Genomic DNA, 16,992 nt, shown 5'->3' on the forward strand with positions numbered 1-16,992 from the left:
GTTTCTCTCGTGTCTGAGCCCTGATTGATGCAGTACCCTTCATCAGACTGGGAAATTTCTCTTCTCTTCCTAGTTTGCTCCAACTGCTGGGAGTTTTAGTCAGGGTAGGTGTCGATTTTTTCCAAGTGCTTTGAAAATGCATATGAAAATAAGCATATGGTTTTTTGAATTATATTGTTTGATTTTATAATGTCAAACCAACCTTGCATTCCCGGGATAAACATTACTTCATTATGATGCATTAATCCTTTTGTATATTGCTGGATTCAACTTGCTAATATTTGCTTAGGATTTTTATGTCTGTATTAGGAAATGTCTTTCAGATACCTAAGGGAGTAAAGTTATTGTTTCTATAATTAAGAAAGACCTAGGCAAAAATAGTAAAATATTAAAATTTGACAAGGCTGGATGGTGGATAAACAATAATTTGTTACATTATTGTCTACACTTTCCTTCTTTCTTATTTTTGTTTTTCTTTCTTTTCAATTGAACAATTCTTGCCCACAGCTTGGAAGATAGATTCAGAGGACAGATTGAGGACATAATAACTGGGTTCTTTATGCTATTAGGACTACAGGGGTGGGATAGCTTTATGTATCCTCTTCACCTAGCAACAGGCCTAACAACACATAGTTGGTACTCAGTGAAAAGTTCATTGAACGAGTTCAGATTTATTTGAATGACAATCCAATACAACATAATGGATACCGTGGTCCAGATCCACCCTCAGGACCTAGCCAGTCGTTCCCCCAGCTTCTGGGTGTAGGCTGCTTGTGGCTCATAATTCTCTGGGAATTGCCTTCCACAGAAGGACGTAGCCTTGCCGAAAGTTACAGATAGAGCCTCTATCACTGCTCAGTGATAGGACAAAAACGTCGGGCGCCTGTTCTTTAATTTGGAATAACTCATAAAGGTCATCCCCGGCTCAGAGCATTCTTTGAGATAGGCTGAGGCCTCTGCAGGCCTGTTTCGGTTTAACTTCTCCCGCTGCGAATCCTGCTTCCATCACTCTTACAGCTCCCCGCCATAAACTTTCTGCACATTCACCTCCTTTTCGCTCTCTTCCTCGGGTAATTCCACCCAGGACGCACATTACCCTGTTTTATATCCTTTTCCTAGCAGTTATCACTACGTAAAATAACCTTATTTAATGCTTCAATACTTGCTTGTTGTCTGCTTTAAGACTGTAAGCTTCCCAGAACAGACTTTTTTCCCCATACACTGTGCACCACTGTATCACTACTGGTTGTTGAAATGAGTAAGTGGAAGAGACACACCTGGTACTGGGTCTTGGGCTCACAGTCTTTCTAGAGCCGCCGACCAGCACTCAGGAGCAGCGGCTGGGGACGTGTCTCCGAGTCCCCGCCCCTCCTGTCACGCCCCCAAGCCCAGGCAGGGGGCGGAACCTCGCAGACGACCCGGCTGAAGCTATGCGGCAGCCGGCGGTACAGCTGGTGCGGCTAAGCCGGATACCCTACACCGAGCTGCTGGCCCTGCAGGAGCGCTGGCTGCGGCGGCTGCAGGCCGAGCCAGGCACTGAGGCCCCGTCGGGGACTGAGGCGGGCGCACTCCTGATCTGCGAGCCCGCGGGGCCCGTGTACACCTCTGGGCTGCGCGGCGGCCTGACGCCGGAGGAGACGGCGCGGCTGCGGGCCTTGGGCGCCGAAGTGCGCACCACAGGCCGCGGTGGCCTGGCCACCTTCCACGGCCCCGGCCAGATGCTCTGCCACCCGGTGCTAGACCTGAGACGCCTGGGCCTGCGCCTGCGCACCCACGTAGCGGCGCTGGAGGCGTGCGCGGTGCGCCTGTGCGAGCTCCAGGGCTTGCCCGGCGCCAGCGCGCGGCCTCCACCTTACACCGGCGTCTGGCTTGGGGAGCGCAAGGTCTGCGCGATAGGTTAGTGCGGTGGGCCGGGGCGGGGCCGGGGGCGGGGCTTGGCGGGGCTGGACCAATGGAGGTGAGAGCAAGCTCGGGCTGGGCGGAAGTGTATCTGGCGCGGGCTTTGAATCAGAACTATCCGCTGAGTTTGAGGGCTTTAAGCCTTCTTTCTGATCTCTTATATTCACAGCCCTCAGAAGGGCCCTCAGTGGTCATCTCATCCAACATTCATCTTTTCGAGAAGTGAATTGCCAGGTTGCTTCCAGTGAATCACAACGTCTGGACAATAATGGAGCTAAGGAATTTTTCAAACTTTTTTAACTTTTTTTTTTTAATGCAACAGAATCTCTGTTAAAAGATATTTTCTGGAATCTCCATAATAAGTGCAGGAGCTGTGGAGCCACACACCCCTCCCCAGCCATGTCCGCCTCACCCGATCTATGCACAACCCCTTGGGTGCTCAGAAACAAAGCTGGAAAACCAGTGATGGAGTCCAGTTTCTTCATCACACCGAGTGAGATCCTGAACCCCGGGGAGGGAGGATATCTACTCTGAGACCCTTTTTCTTGTCTTGCAGGAGTCCGCTGTGGAAGGCACATCACGTCCCACGGCCTGGCTCTGAACTGTTCTACAGACCTAGTGTGGTTTGATCACATTGTCCCCTGTGGGCTGGTTGGGACAGGTGTCACCTCTCTGAGTGAGGAGCTCCAAAGACACGTCACTGTGGATGAAGTAATACCACCTTTCCTTGAGGCCTTTAAAGAGACCTACAAGTGCATGTTGATCTCAGAGGACAGCTCCAACTGAAGAGTGTTCATGTTATCACAGCTGGGAGGTCCTGCTTGAAAAGCACCAAGACTGTCTTGGGAGTCACTGAAACCCAGATTCTAGACTTGGCCCTGTCATTCACTCACCATGAGACTATGAGCAAAGTGTAAGCTCTTAGCCATTGTTTCCATATGTTTGCTGGTTTATTTATATCTTCTTACCTATCTCAGATATGGTAGATGTGAAAACATGACGAAAAGTAACACATGCTAAATAAATGTAAGACATTAGCACTACGATTGACACCCCATTTTCTCAGCTTAGAGAAACTCAGATATAGAGAATCAGTTCTCAAATATTTGTTACTTCCTAAATACTGTATTTAATTGGGCGATTCTGGGCTCCAGTTCCTTTGATTTTTGTGGGAATCATATCTCTAGATAGCCCAGGTGAAGGTGATGTGGTGGGGAGCTTTCTGCAATAAAAGGAAGAGGGAAAGGAGTCTAAAGAATAAAATGAGATCTTGATTTCCTGCATTGGCTTGCGAAGCCTGATAGCTATTTTTAGTTAGGTAACCTGAGCTAGAGCAGAGGCCAGGAAAAGACAAGAATAATTTCTCACACTGTACAAATGCCAAGGTGGAAGTAAGTTTTCCTTAAATGAGATCTCTAAATTTATAAGGCTGTGTGTTAACTATTCATTGCTATGTAACAAATCACCCCAAAACTTAATGACTTAAAACAATAAACATTATCTCATATTATTCTGTGGGTCAGGAATTTGGGAAGAGCTTAGCTGGGTGATACTGGGTTAAGATCTTTCATGAGGTGTAGTCAAGATGTCCACTGGATCATCTGTCATCTAAAGGTTTGACTGGGAATACAGGATCCCAACCCCCAAGATGGTTCACTCTGCTTCGTTGGTGCCTGTTATTTACGGGGCCTGCGTTCCTCACCATGTGGGCCACTCCACAGAGCTACTTGTTCTCCCGGAGCAAGTGATGCCAGCAAGAGACAAGGTGGAAGCCACAAGGTCTTATGACCCAGGCTTGGAAGTCACACAGTCATTTCTACTGTTTCCTAATAGATGAACCCAACTCAATGTGGAAGGGACTGCACAGGGTGAGGGTAAGTGCAGATTGTTAGGGACCGTCCTGGAGACTGGCTACCACAGGCAGTTAGGGTGGAATGATCCTTGAATGAGAAGTCAGGTGACCCAGGTTGCAGTTCCAGCTCTTTGGGCAAGTCATTTACCCTCTCTGGGCTTCAGTTTCCCCTATATAAGCACTGTCCAATAGGAATACAATGTGAGCCACACCATAATTTTATTTTTCCAGTAGCCACATTCAAAAGGGAAAAATAAACAGGTGACACTAACACTTTAATTAACCAAATATAAAAAGGTTTTACATTTCTTTTCTCCATGCTATATCCAGATACTCCGTGTGCAGTTCCACTTGTAGCACATCTCATTTTGGAGTTGTCACCCTTCAGAAGTTCAGTAGCCACATGTGGCTAGTGGCTACCATATTGCAAAATGCAGCTTTAGGTCACGTGGTATCTAAAGTCCTTTTTGAGCTTCCAGGGTCCTGTGGCCCCACTGGCTTCTAGAAGAAAGGTGAGTCTTCCCACGTCTGAGGTTTGATGTTTAACTCTGCGCACAGCTTTTATTAGTTATTCAAGCTGGAATGGACTTTGGAGTTATGTTCCTGCCTCCTCATTGTATAGAGATGAAACCAAGACTTCGGAAGAAACTTGCTCAAGGCACACAGTGAGTTAATCACAAAGCCAGGACTGGGTGCCAGATATAAGCCCCGTTCTCATGCTCTTTTCCTGCTGTGCACACTGACTTAGAGCTCAGGACAGTATGTTTTACAAGTCATGGACACTTGGTCAATATTAATTGATCGGTGCTTTGTCCACCCATTATTTACCCATATCCCTTCCAGGCCTTTTGTTTTCCCTCCAGGGAGCCAACAGTGCAACAGTGTAGGAATGTGGGGGGTGGATAGTAGTTGATAATTACTTTGCAGTATTATTGCCAAAAAGGGAAATAATGATTGCAGGCAAAGTGGAGTTAGAGTCTCATGGTAGGAAGGCTGTGCACGTGTTACTCCCCCTCTAGTGCTTGACTGCCCTCTCTAGCAACCCAAGTAAGTGGCCATACAGCCTGGTCTTGAATACCTCCAGAGACTGGGAAAGAGACATTTACTCAGCACTTATTTTTAGTACCAGGTACTGCGTTAGCCCTCTTAAGTACATTCCCTCAATCAGCAGCCTGTCCCATGTTTCTGGATCACTGGGAATCATTCTGCATGGTATAGAGCCTGAGTTACCTGACCTTGCTGACCCTCCGTTTCATTAGGCTCAAGGCTTGGCACAGAATAGACAGCAGGAAATACGTGGTAGTTATCAGTGTCTTTCACCAAATATTTCAGGCAGTTCACACTGTATTGTGTGGCTCCCTTGTGGTCGGTTGGGGCCAAGCAACTTGTTCTGATCAATGAGTTATGAATGGAGGTGACATGCCACTTCTGAGCTGAAGCATTGAATTGCTGGCGTCAGAGCCCTTGGGGTTTCTCTTTCTCACTGGAAAGTGACCAACAGCATTCAAGATGGTGGCTGCTTCCTGATGGACTAAGATGAGCCCCTGCTGCTGCTGGCGGTGCAGTGGAGTTAAGCCACGGAAACGTGGGCGTTGTTCATTACCACGGCATAACCTAGCCTCTTCTGACTGATACAACATGTTTATGTTAATTAGGACTCTTGTATTTGCAAATGTAGAAACCCCACTCAAACTAATTTATGCAAAAAAAATTAAAGAGTGACAGTGGGGGCATTATCAGAGAAGGTACTGGGGGTCTCATAAAATCCAAGGTTAGGGTTGCAGATGGGCTCAAGAACAGAACCAGAGCATGTAGCCCTTTAGGAACCCAGGTAGTCTTTTCTCTCCTCCCTGGCAGGCTTCTTGGTGTGTTCCTTTCATTCTGTCTTGCTTTAATCCAGCTTTCTCTGTTTCCCGGGCTGCATGGTGGAAGATGGCTGCTGCTGCTGTTGTCATCCATAGATATCGGAGAAGAGTCAAGGAAAATCCCTAGGTTTCTGGTGTGACCAACTGGGTGGATGCTAGAGGTATTGCTGGGATGGGGAACACTGGGTGAAGACCAAATTTGGAGAGAAAAATAATGAGTTCAGTTTTAGATAAATCAAGTTTGAAACACTTGTGGGAGATGTAAGTGGAGAGGGCCAAGAGGCAGCGGGTGTGTGGGTCTAGAACATGGGTGTGATGAGTTAATGACTTAGGTCTGGAGAGAGAAAAGGAGGGCAGAGGACTGATAAACGTGAGGCATGGGCTGAGGAGGGGCAGGCCCAGGAGGCGGAGAGGCTACATAGGGAGAGAAATAGTCAGGGGCACAGGATGAGACAAGAGAATGTCGTCCACTCCTATAGCCTGAGATTGCCAGGCATCCTGGAAGAGCCAAGCCTCCAAGAACAGGTGGACTGTGGGTCGGCAGAGCCAGGAGGATGCAGAGCAGAAGGCCAGGGTTCAGCGGAGGCCAGGCCCATGGGACCAGGTCAGGCCGCTGCTGTGGGTTCCTGGCTCTTCTTCCTGCCTGGACAGAGCCCACCTCCGCTTTCCCACAGGGGCCCTTCCTCAAGGAAGGAAGCTGAGCGTATGAAGAAGGATATTTAACACCCTGGCTTTCCTACCTCCAGAAGGCCTCTTCTTGTTTGTGCAGAATCTTTTCCCCATAAATAAACAGATTGTCCAGGGTCTGGTGAAGAAGTGCTAAATGTAAGGACGTCACTGGCTCAGCATCTTGTTTCTCCAGTGAAATTTGCAGGAAGCCACGAGAGCCAGCTCTAGCAGCGTGACCAAATATACTTTACTTCTTGGGAAAATCCTCTCTCTGAAAGCCCGATGGAAATCAGATTTTTGCAATCTAAATCTGATTTTTCTTTTTACCAAATTATAATTTACCATACATATAATCATACCATATTATAGTATTATATAATTTAAAAATAAAACAACAGTTGTACTCTCACCCGACAACACATGCCCTTCATTTGTGTGTCTTTAGTACTTGATCACGAACAGACATATTTTATGTACTTGTCATTAATATGTGGATAAAATTATGTATACTCTTTTAAACCAAACCTAATATTACATACATTTTCCCACATTGCTACATAATCTTTACAATTATATTTTTGAATGTCTTAATTTTGTTTTTATTTCTTTTAAAAGTTAGAATTTAAGGTTTTTTAAAAAAAATATAGGTAATGCAAATTAAAAAAGTACAAAATGGTAGCATTGAAATGTAAGTTTTGCTCCCATTCTTTTCCCCAGTAAACTCATTTTTTTTCCTGGAGGCCTAAATGATGGTAAATTCTTTTTTATGAACTTCAGAGATATGTATGCATACACAAGCATGCATGATTATATACATTCTTTTTTTTTTTAAGATTTTATTTATTTATTTGACAGAGAGAGAGACAGCCAGGGAGAGGGGGGAACACAAGCAGGGGGAGTGGGAGAGGAAGAAGCAGGCTCCCAGCAGGGACCCCGATGCAGGGCTAGATCCCAGGATTCTGGGATCACGCCCTGAGCTGAAGGCAGGCGCTTAAGGACTGAACCACCCAGGTGCCCCAATATACATTCTTTTTCATATACTAACACACTATACCCACACCATTGCACTTTGGAAATTGTTCCAGATTAGTATATAAAAAGCATCCTTACTTTATTTTATTTTAGTTTATATTTATTTGTTTGACAGAGAGAGCACAAGCAGGCAGAGTGGCAGCCAGAGGGAGAGGGAGAAGCAGACTCCCTGCTGAGCAGAGAGCCCCATGCGGGCTTCATCCCAGGACCCTGTTGAGGGGCTGGATCCCAGAACCCTGGGATCACAACCTGAGCCGAAGGCAGACATTATGCGACTGAGCCATCCAGGCGCCCCAAGAGCTTCCTCATTTTAAAAAATGACTACAGAGTATTCCATTCAGTGGATTTCTTATGATTTATTTAGCTAGTATCCTACTGAGGACATTTAAGTTATTGCTAAACTTTTGCTTTTACAAGCAAGGCTGCAATGAAAATTCTTGTGTGTGTGTGTGTGTGTGTCTGTGTGTATGTTACATAGCACATGGTGAGAACAAAGGTTGAATCTTTAGAAGTGATTTTCTGAGTCAAAGGATATGTGCCTTTTTATTTATAGATATTGCCTTACATAAAAGTTATACCAGTTTATATTCCCATCAATAATACACCAGGGAGATGCCTGGATTTTAAATGTTCCAGCATCTTAGGTTTATTTTTTTCATTTTTTAAAAAGATTTTATACATTTATTTGAGAGAGAGAGAGCACATGAGCACAAGCAGGGGGAAGCAGCAGGCAGAGGGAGAAGCAGGCTGAATAAGGAGCCCGATGCAGAACTTGATCCCAGGACCCTGGGATCATGACCTGAGCTGAAGGCAAATGCTTAACCGACTGAGCCACCCAGGCACCCCAGTATTAAATCTTTTTAACATACAACAATGAACCCTCATGTACCCACCATGCAGCTAAAATAATCATCAACTCATGGCCAATCTTAGTTTAAACTGATAACCTACTTCCGGCTTCCTCCCTGGATTATTATGAAGCAAATCATAGATACCATATTATTTCATCCATAAATATTTCAGTATGTATTCCCCAAAGATAAGGACTAAAAAAAAAACTTCGATATCAAATATTCAGTTAGTATTCAGATTTCTCCCACGTTTGCTTGTTCCTTTTTTTCACAGTTGGTTTGTTCAAATCAGGATTCAAATAGCACGTCTCATAAGTGTCTCCTTAGTCTCTTTTCACCTATAGATTCCTCCCACAATTTTTTTTTTAATCTTTTTCTCCTATGTTTTCTGAAGCTTGAAAGATAAAGCCTGTTGCTTGATATGATTTGGCAAGTCAACTTCATAGGTGCTGGTGTGTTCTTAAGGCATGCATTTTCTTCTCTTTTTCATGATGATTATTCCCTAGATCCATTCCCTAGATTCCCAAGACCAGTGGCATTAGTGTTATTGGCATTTATTTGTTTTTTAGTTTTGTTCATATTCAATAAAAGTTTGTATTGAATAAAAAATTACCTATGTAAAAGATTTGCTTTTATAGTTGCGTTAGAGTTTATACTGAGTTTAAATTTGAACATATCCAAATTGCCAGCACTGAGCACCTCAACAATTTTTGAGGAAACCATACATTATTCAAATTCAAGAGACACCGGTGTAAGGCTAAAGTGTTACATTTTTGCAATACCTACATTGGGAGGTTTTCTAGGCCAGAGACTGTTTGTGTTTATATCCTAGTACTGAGCATGTAAAAGGAAGCAAGTTTCATATCTATGCTGTTACGAAGAATTCCCTATCGCCTCCATATTGGTTCTTTTGTTGACAGACGTCAATACCCAGTCTGTGAGGTGTTTGCTGTGGCCGTGCGCAGGCAGCCTTCCATTCATACAGAACTCTGATTGTTAGACAGTCATTCGGGCTTGTAAACTGAAAACCGCCTCCAACACTGTCATAACTCGACCCTCCTGCAAGGCCTCCTCTGAGAGTCCCTTCCTGGCCATGTCTACCTACATCCCCCACTAACGGCAGTGGTCACACGGTGCTATAATTACTTCGTTCCACGTCCGACCCTCTCTGGACTGTGAGCTCTCCAGGCAGGGACTGTAGCTGCATCCTCTGTGGCCTCCTCAGGGCCAGCCCGGGCCTCACACAGAAGAGGTGGGCTGTTGGGTCCACAGAGGAATTCTACCCCAGAAGTGGTCTCTTCTTCAAGTTTAACTTTCCTGCTTCTTCTGTTCTTCACAGAACATGGCTTCCAGACTCCACACCGCTGCCCTCATCTCAAAAGGCTCTACTTGGCTAATGCACCTTTAACCTGTGTTACTTGGAATCGAAGATAACATGACCTGTATGGGATCGCCAATGCGAGGTGTGTCCACCTGTGCTGGGCCCTGAGGACAAAGAGAAGGATCCGACTTCATCCCTGATTCAAGGAACTCACAGTTTTGTGGAGGAGACATAGCTGTAAATAAAATTTATAATAAACTGTTACAAGTATCATGAGAGAAGTTTGTACAGAGTACTATGGAAATATAAAAGAAGAGGTGAGAAATCATAAAAGAGAGGAGGGGCAGAAAAGGCTCAAGGGGACATAGAATTCTAGGTTGAAAATTAAAAAAAAAAACCACCTCAAATTAGCTCAAATGAAAAGTGAATATCTTTTCAAACTCAAACTCAAAAGTCTGGGACTTGACTTCAGGCACAGATTGATCCAGGAAGAGGTAGCAGGTAAGGGTGAGTTAGCCAACTCCAGGAAGAAGGTGCTCCAGGCAGAGAGAATAGCACAGCGAAGGCCTGGAGGGGCTAGAGAGCAGGTGGGTATTTGAGGAACTGTGGGCTGTCCTCCTGCTTCTTTCTAGGGTGAACAGCCTGGGTTCACAGCCTCCTCCCATATTCGTTCATTCTCCTGCTCCTCTTCCCTACTCCTTGCCCAGAGCAGGATAAAGAGGAGTGGGTCAGGCCCCCACCCATCAGACTGTTGTCCCTCCTGCTTGCCTCTCCAGATGCTCACCACCCTTCTCCACCCACCACAGGCCTCCTTGCTCTGCAGCTCTCATCTGGGTTGGGGCAAAGGGAGATAGTGGTAGAAGACCGTAAAAAAGGGAAGGAGTAGGGGGAGAGGAGGGTACTTACTTCTCTCCCTGTTGGGTCAGCATGGGTTGAGATGGGTTGGGTTGGGTTGGGTGCAGTCTCTACCAAAAGCCACAGCTCCAGCCTGCTGGCCTTTGCAGTCTCTAGTAACCCCTTCCTCCCCTGCCCTCTGAGCCTCGCTGTGCTGTCCCTCCCCGCCGTTGCTAGCCAGGGGGATGGCGCCATTTCTTGCTGGTTTCCTAAACCCTCCTCGTACTCTATTCAAATTATCAGCTGTTTCCTGCCAGAACCCTGCCTGAAACATGGCCCTCACCTGCACCAGAGGTGGTGGGGGGGCATGCTAGGCCCTGTGAAATTCTGGGCACCCGTGAGGGGATAGTGTTATTCAGCTCAACTTGATTCCACCATACTCACCTCTCTCCAGCCTGACTCGGGGCCCAGGGTTGTCCTAAGCACTTTACACACTTTATGTAATCTTCACAGCAAATAACAAACCCACAAAGTTGAATTCTGACTGTGTTTTACAAAGAGGAAAGTGGGGGCGCCTGGGTGGTTCAGTCGGTTAAGCGTCTGCCTTTGGCTCAGGTCATGATCCCAAGGTCCTGGGATGGAGCCCCGCATCAGGATCCCTGCTCAGTAGGGAGCCTGCTTCTCCCTCTCCCTCTGCCTGCCACTCTCCCTGCCTGTGCTCACTCTCTCTCTGTCAAAGAAATGAATAAAATCTTTAAAACAAAGGAGGAGAAGGAGGAGAGGGAGGAGGAGGAGGAGAGGAAAGCGGCTCAGCTGAAGATTTGCCCAAGTTCATATAGTTAGAGGCAGGTCCATGGTTTGAACTCAAGTCAGGACTCCAAAGGCCGTGCATTAAACAGCACCCCTATGCCCCCCACCCTGCTTTCCTCATGGGTCAAGTGAAAGAACCAAATGGGACAGCTGGTGCTTTTCAGACTCTGAAGAGCCAACACACCTGGTTGGCCTGAGAACTGTGGCATGTCCTACCCCTCCCAGAAGGCCAGGCTGAGCACTAGAAGGTCAGAGCTGACAGAGGCCCCAGAGATCAGATAACCTCACTCCCTCCTGTGCCCAGGAGGAAACAGCCCTAAGTGGTTCCCCTTAGGTCCCACACTCCTGCAGGAACCAGAAGTAGAATCCAGAATGTCTGCAGACACCCCATAAACATATCAGTGAGAAGGATGTGGCATTTCTCTCAGAGAAGTGTTTAGAAGAGAGAGAAGGGATGGGGATCGGGATGGGGGGTGGGACTATTGGATTTCAGATTTGGGGGATGTCAGAGCCCATCTAGAAGACTTCTCTGATAACGACTCGACAAGGAAGCTCTTGCACACCTCCCCCATGATGAGCCCATTCCGGCCAGAGCAGCCTGTTCATACTCCCCATGAGCAGAAACCTGGGTCCTGCGACTCCTCCGTCCCCAAGCACACTTGTTCTGCGTCTCCTCTCTGGGATCCATAGAACATGTCTGCTCCCTCTGCCCCAGATGTGTGAGCCATGCTCACAGCACACTTAATCCCCTCTTCTCACTTTCTCTTGGCTAAGAATCTCTGGGTGCCCTGCTCCCTCCTCTCTCTCTCTGCCCAAATCAGGGCCATTCTCCAAGGTCTACGTGTTTCAGCTTGTGCCACCATTTACCCTACTTCCACTAATAACATCCATATTTCGCTTAGGGAATCACACCCCCACCAACTTTAAGTTTATGTGTTATTTTTATTAAGTTTATGCATTTTTAATTATTAATTTTTATTAATAACCATGCATTATTTTATTATTTGATTTAATTAAATTTATTTAATTTATTATAAATAAATTATCATTTATTATCTTTATTAAGGTATAATTGGCATATAACATCATATTAGTTTTAGGCATACAACATAATGATTCAATATTTACATACACTGTGATGTGTTCACCAATAAGTCTAGTTAACACTTTACATAGTTACAAATATTTTTTTCTTGTGATGAGAACGTTTAAGATCTACTCTCAGTGGGGCGCCTGGGTGGCGCAGTAGTTAAGCATCTGCCTTCGGCTCAGGGTATGATCCCGGCGTTATGGGATCAAGCCCCACATCAGGCTCCTCCGCTATGAGCCTGCTTCTCCCTCTCCCATTCCCCCTGCTTGTGTTCCCTCTCTCGCTGGCTGTCTCTATCTCTTAAAAAAAAAAAAAAAATTAAAATCTTAAAAAAAAAAAAGATCTACTCTCAGCGACTTTCAAATGTGCAGCACAGTGTTAGTCAACTATAGCCACCAGGCCGTACATTATGTCCCCATGACTTGTTTATTTTATAACTGGAAGTTTGTACCTTTTGATTGCCTTCACCCATCTCTCCCAGCCAAGTTTATGTGGTTTGAGTAAAGATGACACCCCTGCCAGCTTCTTTCCCTGGCTTCTATGATTGGTGCTGGGATGGGCACTGGGCCTGTTTCAGGACAATGAGAGTCAGACCCAGACTTCTGCCAGGAGGGCTATGGGGGAAAGAAGTTCTTCCTACTGGTTTTACACACAGGATAGAGTGTATACATGAAACTGCAGGCAGCCACTTTGTTACCACAAAGTGGGATCCTGCCTCAGGATGGAGCAACAGTGAGAAAAGTAGAGCCCAAAGATGCAAAGAGACAGCTGCCTGAAGACATCATCTAAGCTCCTGGATCCAACCATGCCTGAAGCCAATCCTCTGAATTTTGTAATTCCATGAGCCAATAAATTCCCTTTTCTACTTAAGTCAGTTTGAGTTGGGTTTTCTGCCTGTTGCAACTAAGATTCCTGACTGAGACTCACTTCCTTTGCAAATCTTGGTCCTCACTTATCCTACTTTCTTCTGCCTTTCCATAACCCTTATTGTTTAAATCATAAGATTCAAAAGTCCATATTTACAACACCATGAATGCACATGCCCTCATTAATAGTCATTAATAGTCATTCTTTATGGAACACTTGCTATGTGCCAGGTACCAGGTAAAGCACTTTATAAATAATATCTCGCTGTAATCCACAGATGTAGCTATTTTTATCCTCATTCTACAGATAAGGAAACTAAGACTCAGAGAGGTTAGGCTCTCACAGCCAATAAGTGTCAGGGCTAGGATTCAAAACCAGCTCTGTTGGACCCCAGAGGCAGTGTTCTGGACCGTTTGCTTCCCCGGACATAGCATGTGTGAGGGGGAGGTGGGGAGAAGGTACCACGGAGATCTTTAGTCTCCTGACACCACACCATCCCACCCTTGTTGGGGGTCTTTTCACTGCTCTGCGCTGCTTGCAGAGGCAGGAGAAAGGTGATGCTCAGAACAAGACAAAGTGTTCTGAAGGTCAAACTGACAGGCCAAGAGGAGACAAATCACAGAAGTACAGCCTGCTGGTAAGTAATGGAATAAAATAACTTGATGTGACCATTAAGCTTTCTCTTTTAACTTTTAACACTATCGACAGACACAATCCATGCTCATCCTACCTCCCAACCCTTCTCCCCCAACTTACCAGACAGACGTGGACTTACATCCTGTGTATTCTATGGTGAAAAAGACACACCTGGTCTGTGCTCTCAGAGTGCTCACAGTCTGATAGGAAAGGCAGATCCCAAGCCAACACACAGGTAAACAGAAGGCCAGATGGAGTTCTCTGAAGAAAACAAACAGGAAACTGGAGTGGTGATGGTTCCATTTACTGAGACAATGAAGACTGAGAGGAGCCGGGGAAGGAGGTCAAGGGTCCCAGTCCCAATGTATCATCCAGAGATGTCAAGTGGGTGGTCAGATACACGAGTCTACTGCTCAGAGGAGAGGTCTGGCCTAGAGGTTGAAAAAGCATCCTGTTAGCCTTCCAGGCTCTCAAGTTCCTTTCTTTTTTTTTTTTTTTTTAAGATTTATTTATTTATTTGAGAGAGAGAGAGAACAAGGGGGGAGTGCAGAGGGAGAGAGAGAATCTCAAACAGACCTCCGCTGAGCACGGAGCCCGGAGCCAGTGCAGGGCTTGATCTCAGTGCTCTGAGATCAGACCCAAGCCGAAACCAAGACTCAGATGCTTTAACCCACTGCGCCATCCAGTCGGCCCCCAGGCTCTCTCGGGTTCCATTTCCTCTTTGAAGTTTTCCCTGATAACATAATTCCTAGTGATCTCCATTTCATGACATTCATTCAATCATTCAACACATTCGCAGTAAGAATCTACTCTGTGCAGACTTCGTGTTGCCCTAGTGCCCTCAAAGACCCTATTTTCTAGGTGTGGAGTCCACAAATAGAGTAGACAATTATAACACAGACTGGTAAGTGCTGTGTTCGAGAGAAGGGCAAGGGGCCGTAGGAGAATGTGTCAGCCTGGGCCTGCAGGAAGCAGACGGCCATCTCAGGCCTGTAATTTGCGGAGGCTCTATTCGCAGAGGTGGGCAGGGAGTAGGGAAGCCACGAGGGATCACGAAGTACCCTGGAGCTGGAAACATTTGGGCTTCATTACCTCCCCAGAGCCGTAGGGGAGAGGGAAGGGGGTGGTTACAGGAATGCGGAAACAGCACTCTGAGATGGGGCAGACAGACAGAAGCTGGCAGCTTCAGCTGGGGGATCCAGCAAGAGAAACAACAGCAAAAGGTTTTGGTTTTTTTTTTTAAGTTAAATATATCAGATGATGTTAGGTATTACTAAAAAACAAGGCAGAAAAGGGCGTTAGGGAGGGCAGCGGAAGGGAGGGATCAGGATTTGTAAACTGGACGGTCGGGGAAGACCTCAGCAAGAAGGTGTCTCTTAAGTTAAGACCTGAAGGAGGTGGCTCTCCAGGTGAGTCTTCCCCTGACCCCTGCAGTCAGCCCACCCCACTCCCCTGCCCGGCCTGTCCCAAGGTCAGGGCCTATCTCTAACTTCTTTGTATTAGAGTTCCCTGAAGATCTTTCAGACTATGGTCTTCCTGGGACAGGAATCCTGGTCCACCCTTTCTTTTCTCATCTAATAACAATAGGAGCGCATGCATCATGCTGGGCTCAGCTCTCAGCCCATTACACACACTGGGTCCTCTAAACATGGCAGCAAATCTGCAAGGCACAGGTGAAGAAGACGAGGCAGCTCAGTCCATTTTCCAAGAACCCCTTAGCCAGCTGGCTTCCCTAACAGGGTTCCTGCTCCATCCTCACTCCAGAGTAAGGAAAGGGGAGGACAGGCCTTAAGTTTCTGAAGGGCCAAAAAAGGAACAGAAATTGGGCATATACTTTGTGTCTCCGGTGGGTACAAGGACCAAAGGGTAGAAGTAACAAGAGGCAGTTTTTGTTAAAACATGGAAACGTCCTAACAATCAGAGCCTTGGCTGCCTTGGAAGCAATGAGATCCTTGTCACTAAAGGTATACAAGAGAAGCTAGACAATCTCATGTCAAAAATGGAATATAGGGGATGTTTAGGTAAGGGATTTGATCAGACGACTCAGGAGTCCTTTCAACTTCGGTTCTATCACTAAATGATTCTAGAACTCTAAGATGGTGTGATTCTAAGACTATGATTCTAAATCCCTATCTTCAAAGAACTCACAATCTAATAGATGAGGTGGGCAAATAGTTACTTTTGATAACTGTAATCAATAGTCCTACAGAGTAAATGCAAGGCCCTGGGCAGAATGGAGGAAGGAGCCCTACCTGAGCCAGTGCTGGCTCCTCACGGCTGATCTTAAGAACCACTGGCATCAGATTTGGAAATCAATCTTTTCTTTTCTCTTTTCCTTTCCTTTCCCTTCCCTTTCCTTCCCTTCCCTTCCCTTTCCCTTCCCCTCCCTTCCCTTTCCCTTCCCCTCCCTTCCCTTTCCCTTCCCTTCCTTTCCCTTCCCTTCTTTAATGAGATACAAAGGAATAGAAAATATTCCTCTTACTGTACTGTGAAAAATGAATGGGGGATGGGGATATAAAGTGGAATCGGCGAGCTGTTAAGGGGTTATCATTGTGGTCCAGGACAGGGATAATGATGGCCTAGTGAAGGTGTTAGAAGTAGAGATGGAAAGAAGCAGGTATAGTTGAGATATATGCCAGAAGTGCAAACTTTGTGAGGAGGATAAATGAGAAGGATCTAGCAAAAGGAAATTCCATGCATTTTGCATGAATATTTGAATAGCACCATTTCTTGAGATGAAGAAACTAGAAGAGAAAGAATATTACTGGAAAACAACTAGAAAGTAGACTCGAGATGTAGAATGCTTGAAATGNTCTTTTCTTTCTTCCTTTCTTCCTTTCTCTTTCTTTCTTCTTTCTCTCTCTCTCCCTCCCTTCCTCCCTTCCTTCCTTTCTTTTATGCTAGTTTCTGAGCTCCATTCCGGATTGCCTGGATCAGAACCTCTGGATTAGGACCCAAAAGTCCACTTTACCAGAAAGAGCTCTAAGGTGATTCCTAGGCAGACTGAAATTTGATACTTCATGCCCAGGGTCAGGATGACTTCCTTGAGAGGTGATTAATCAGACTGAGAAAAAGGAGTAGGTGGGTCAAAATATGCAACCACAGAAACAACAGGGAAGTTACGTGTTTTGATAAAGAATAGCAATCCTGTACGGCATTCTCTCGGTGTGGTGGGTCTTTTTAAAATGATAGCTCTTCTTAAATATAATCTGAGATTCTATGATAAGGGTGTGTGCCTCAAATAGCCTGGAACAGATCTTTGTTTG

General features: G+C 45.8%; 1 protein-coding gene and 1 long non-coding RNA gene across 3 annotated transcripts in view; one reads left to right on the forward strand and one right to left on the reverse strand.

Annotated features, from left to right (window-relative positions):
- Positions 1 to 1,387: 1,387 nt before the first annotated feature.
- On the forward strand, positions 1,388 to 3,948 carry LIPT2 (lipoyl(octanoyl) transferase 2). Its single transcript, XM_002915307.4, has 2 exons — positions 1,388 to 1,896; positions 2,456 to 3,948. Exons 1-2 carry the CDS (start codon positions 1,431 to 1,433, stop codon positions 2,683 to 2,685), a joined length of 696 nt encoding a protein of 231 aa, XP_002915353.1. The 5' UTR covers positions 1,388 to 1,430; the 3' UTR covers positions 2,686 to 3,948.
- A 4,109-nt stretch (positions 3,949 to 8,057) lies between these two features.
- The window catches only part of LOC117803365, a 61,953-nt gene continuing 53,018 nt past the window's right edge, over positions 8,058 to 16,992 (reverse strand). For both annotated transcript variants that reach the window (XR_004627156.1, XR_004627155.1), the window contains 2 exons: positions 13,847 to 13,987; positions 8,058 to 9,724 (listed from right to left, as the gene is read on the reverse strand). This is a non-coding gene — a long non-coding RNA (uncharacterized LOC117803365). The remainder of the gene's footprint in view (positions 9,725 to 13,846; positions 13,988 to 16,992) is intronic.

This window comes from Ailuropoda melanoleuca, chromosome 8 (assembly GCF_002007445.2).
Source record: "Ailuropoda melanoleuca isolate Jingjing chromosome 8, ASM200744v2, whole genome shotgun sequence".
In the NCBI taxonomy this organism is placed as follows: domain Eukaryota; kingdom Metazoa; phylum Chordata; class Mammalia; order Carnivora; family Ursidae; genus Ailuropoda; species Ailuropoda melanoleuca.

Excerpts from the sequence above, each read along its gene's own strand:
- LIPT2 (XM_002915307.4), top strand. The coding sequence starts at position 1,431 with ATGCGGCAGCCGGCGGTACAGCTGGTGCGGCTAAGCCGGATACCCTAC. Across the intron at positions 1,897-2,455 it reads GCGCAAGGTCTGCGCGATAG|GAGTCCGCTGTGGAAGGCAC; the intron begins GTTAGTGCGGTG and ends CTTGTCTTGCAG.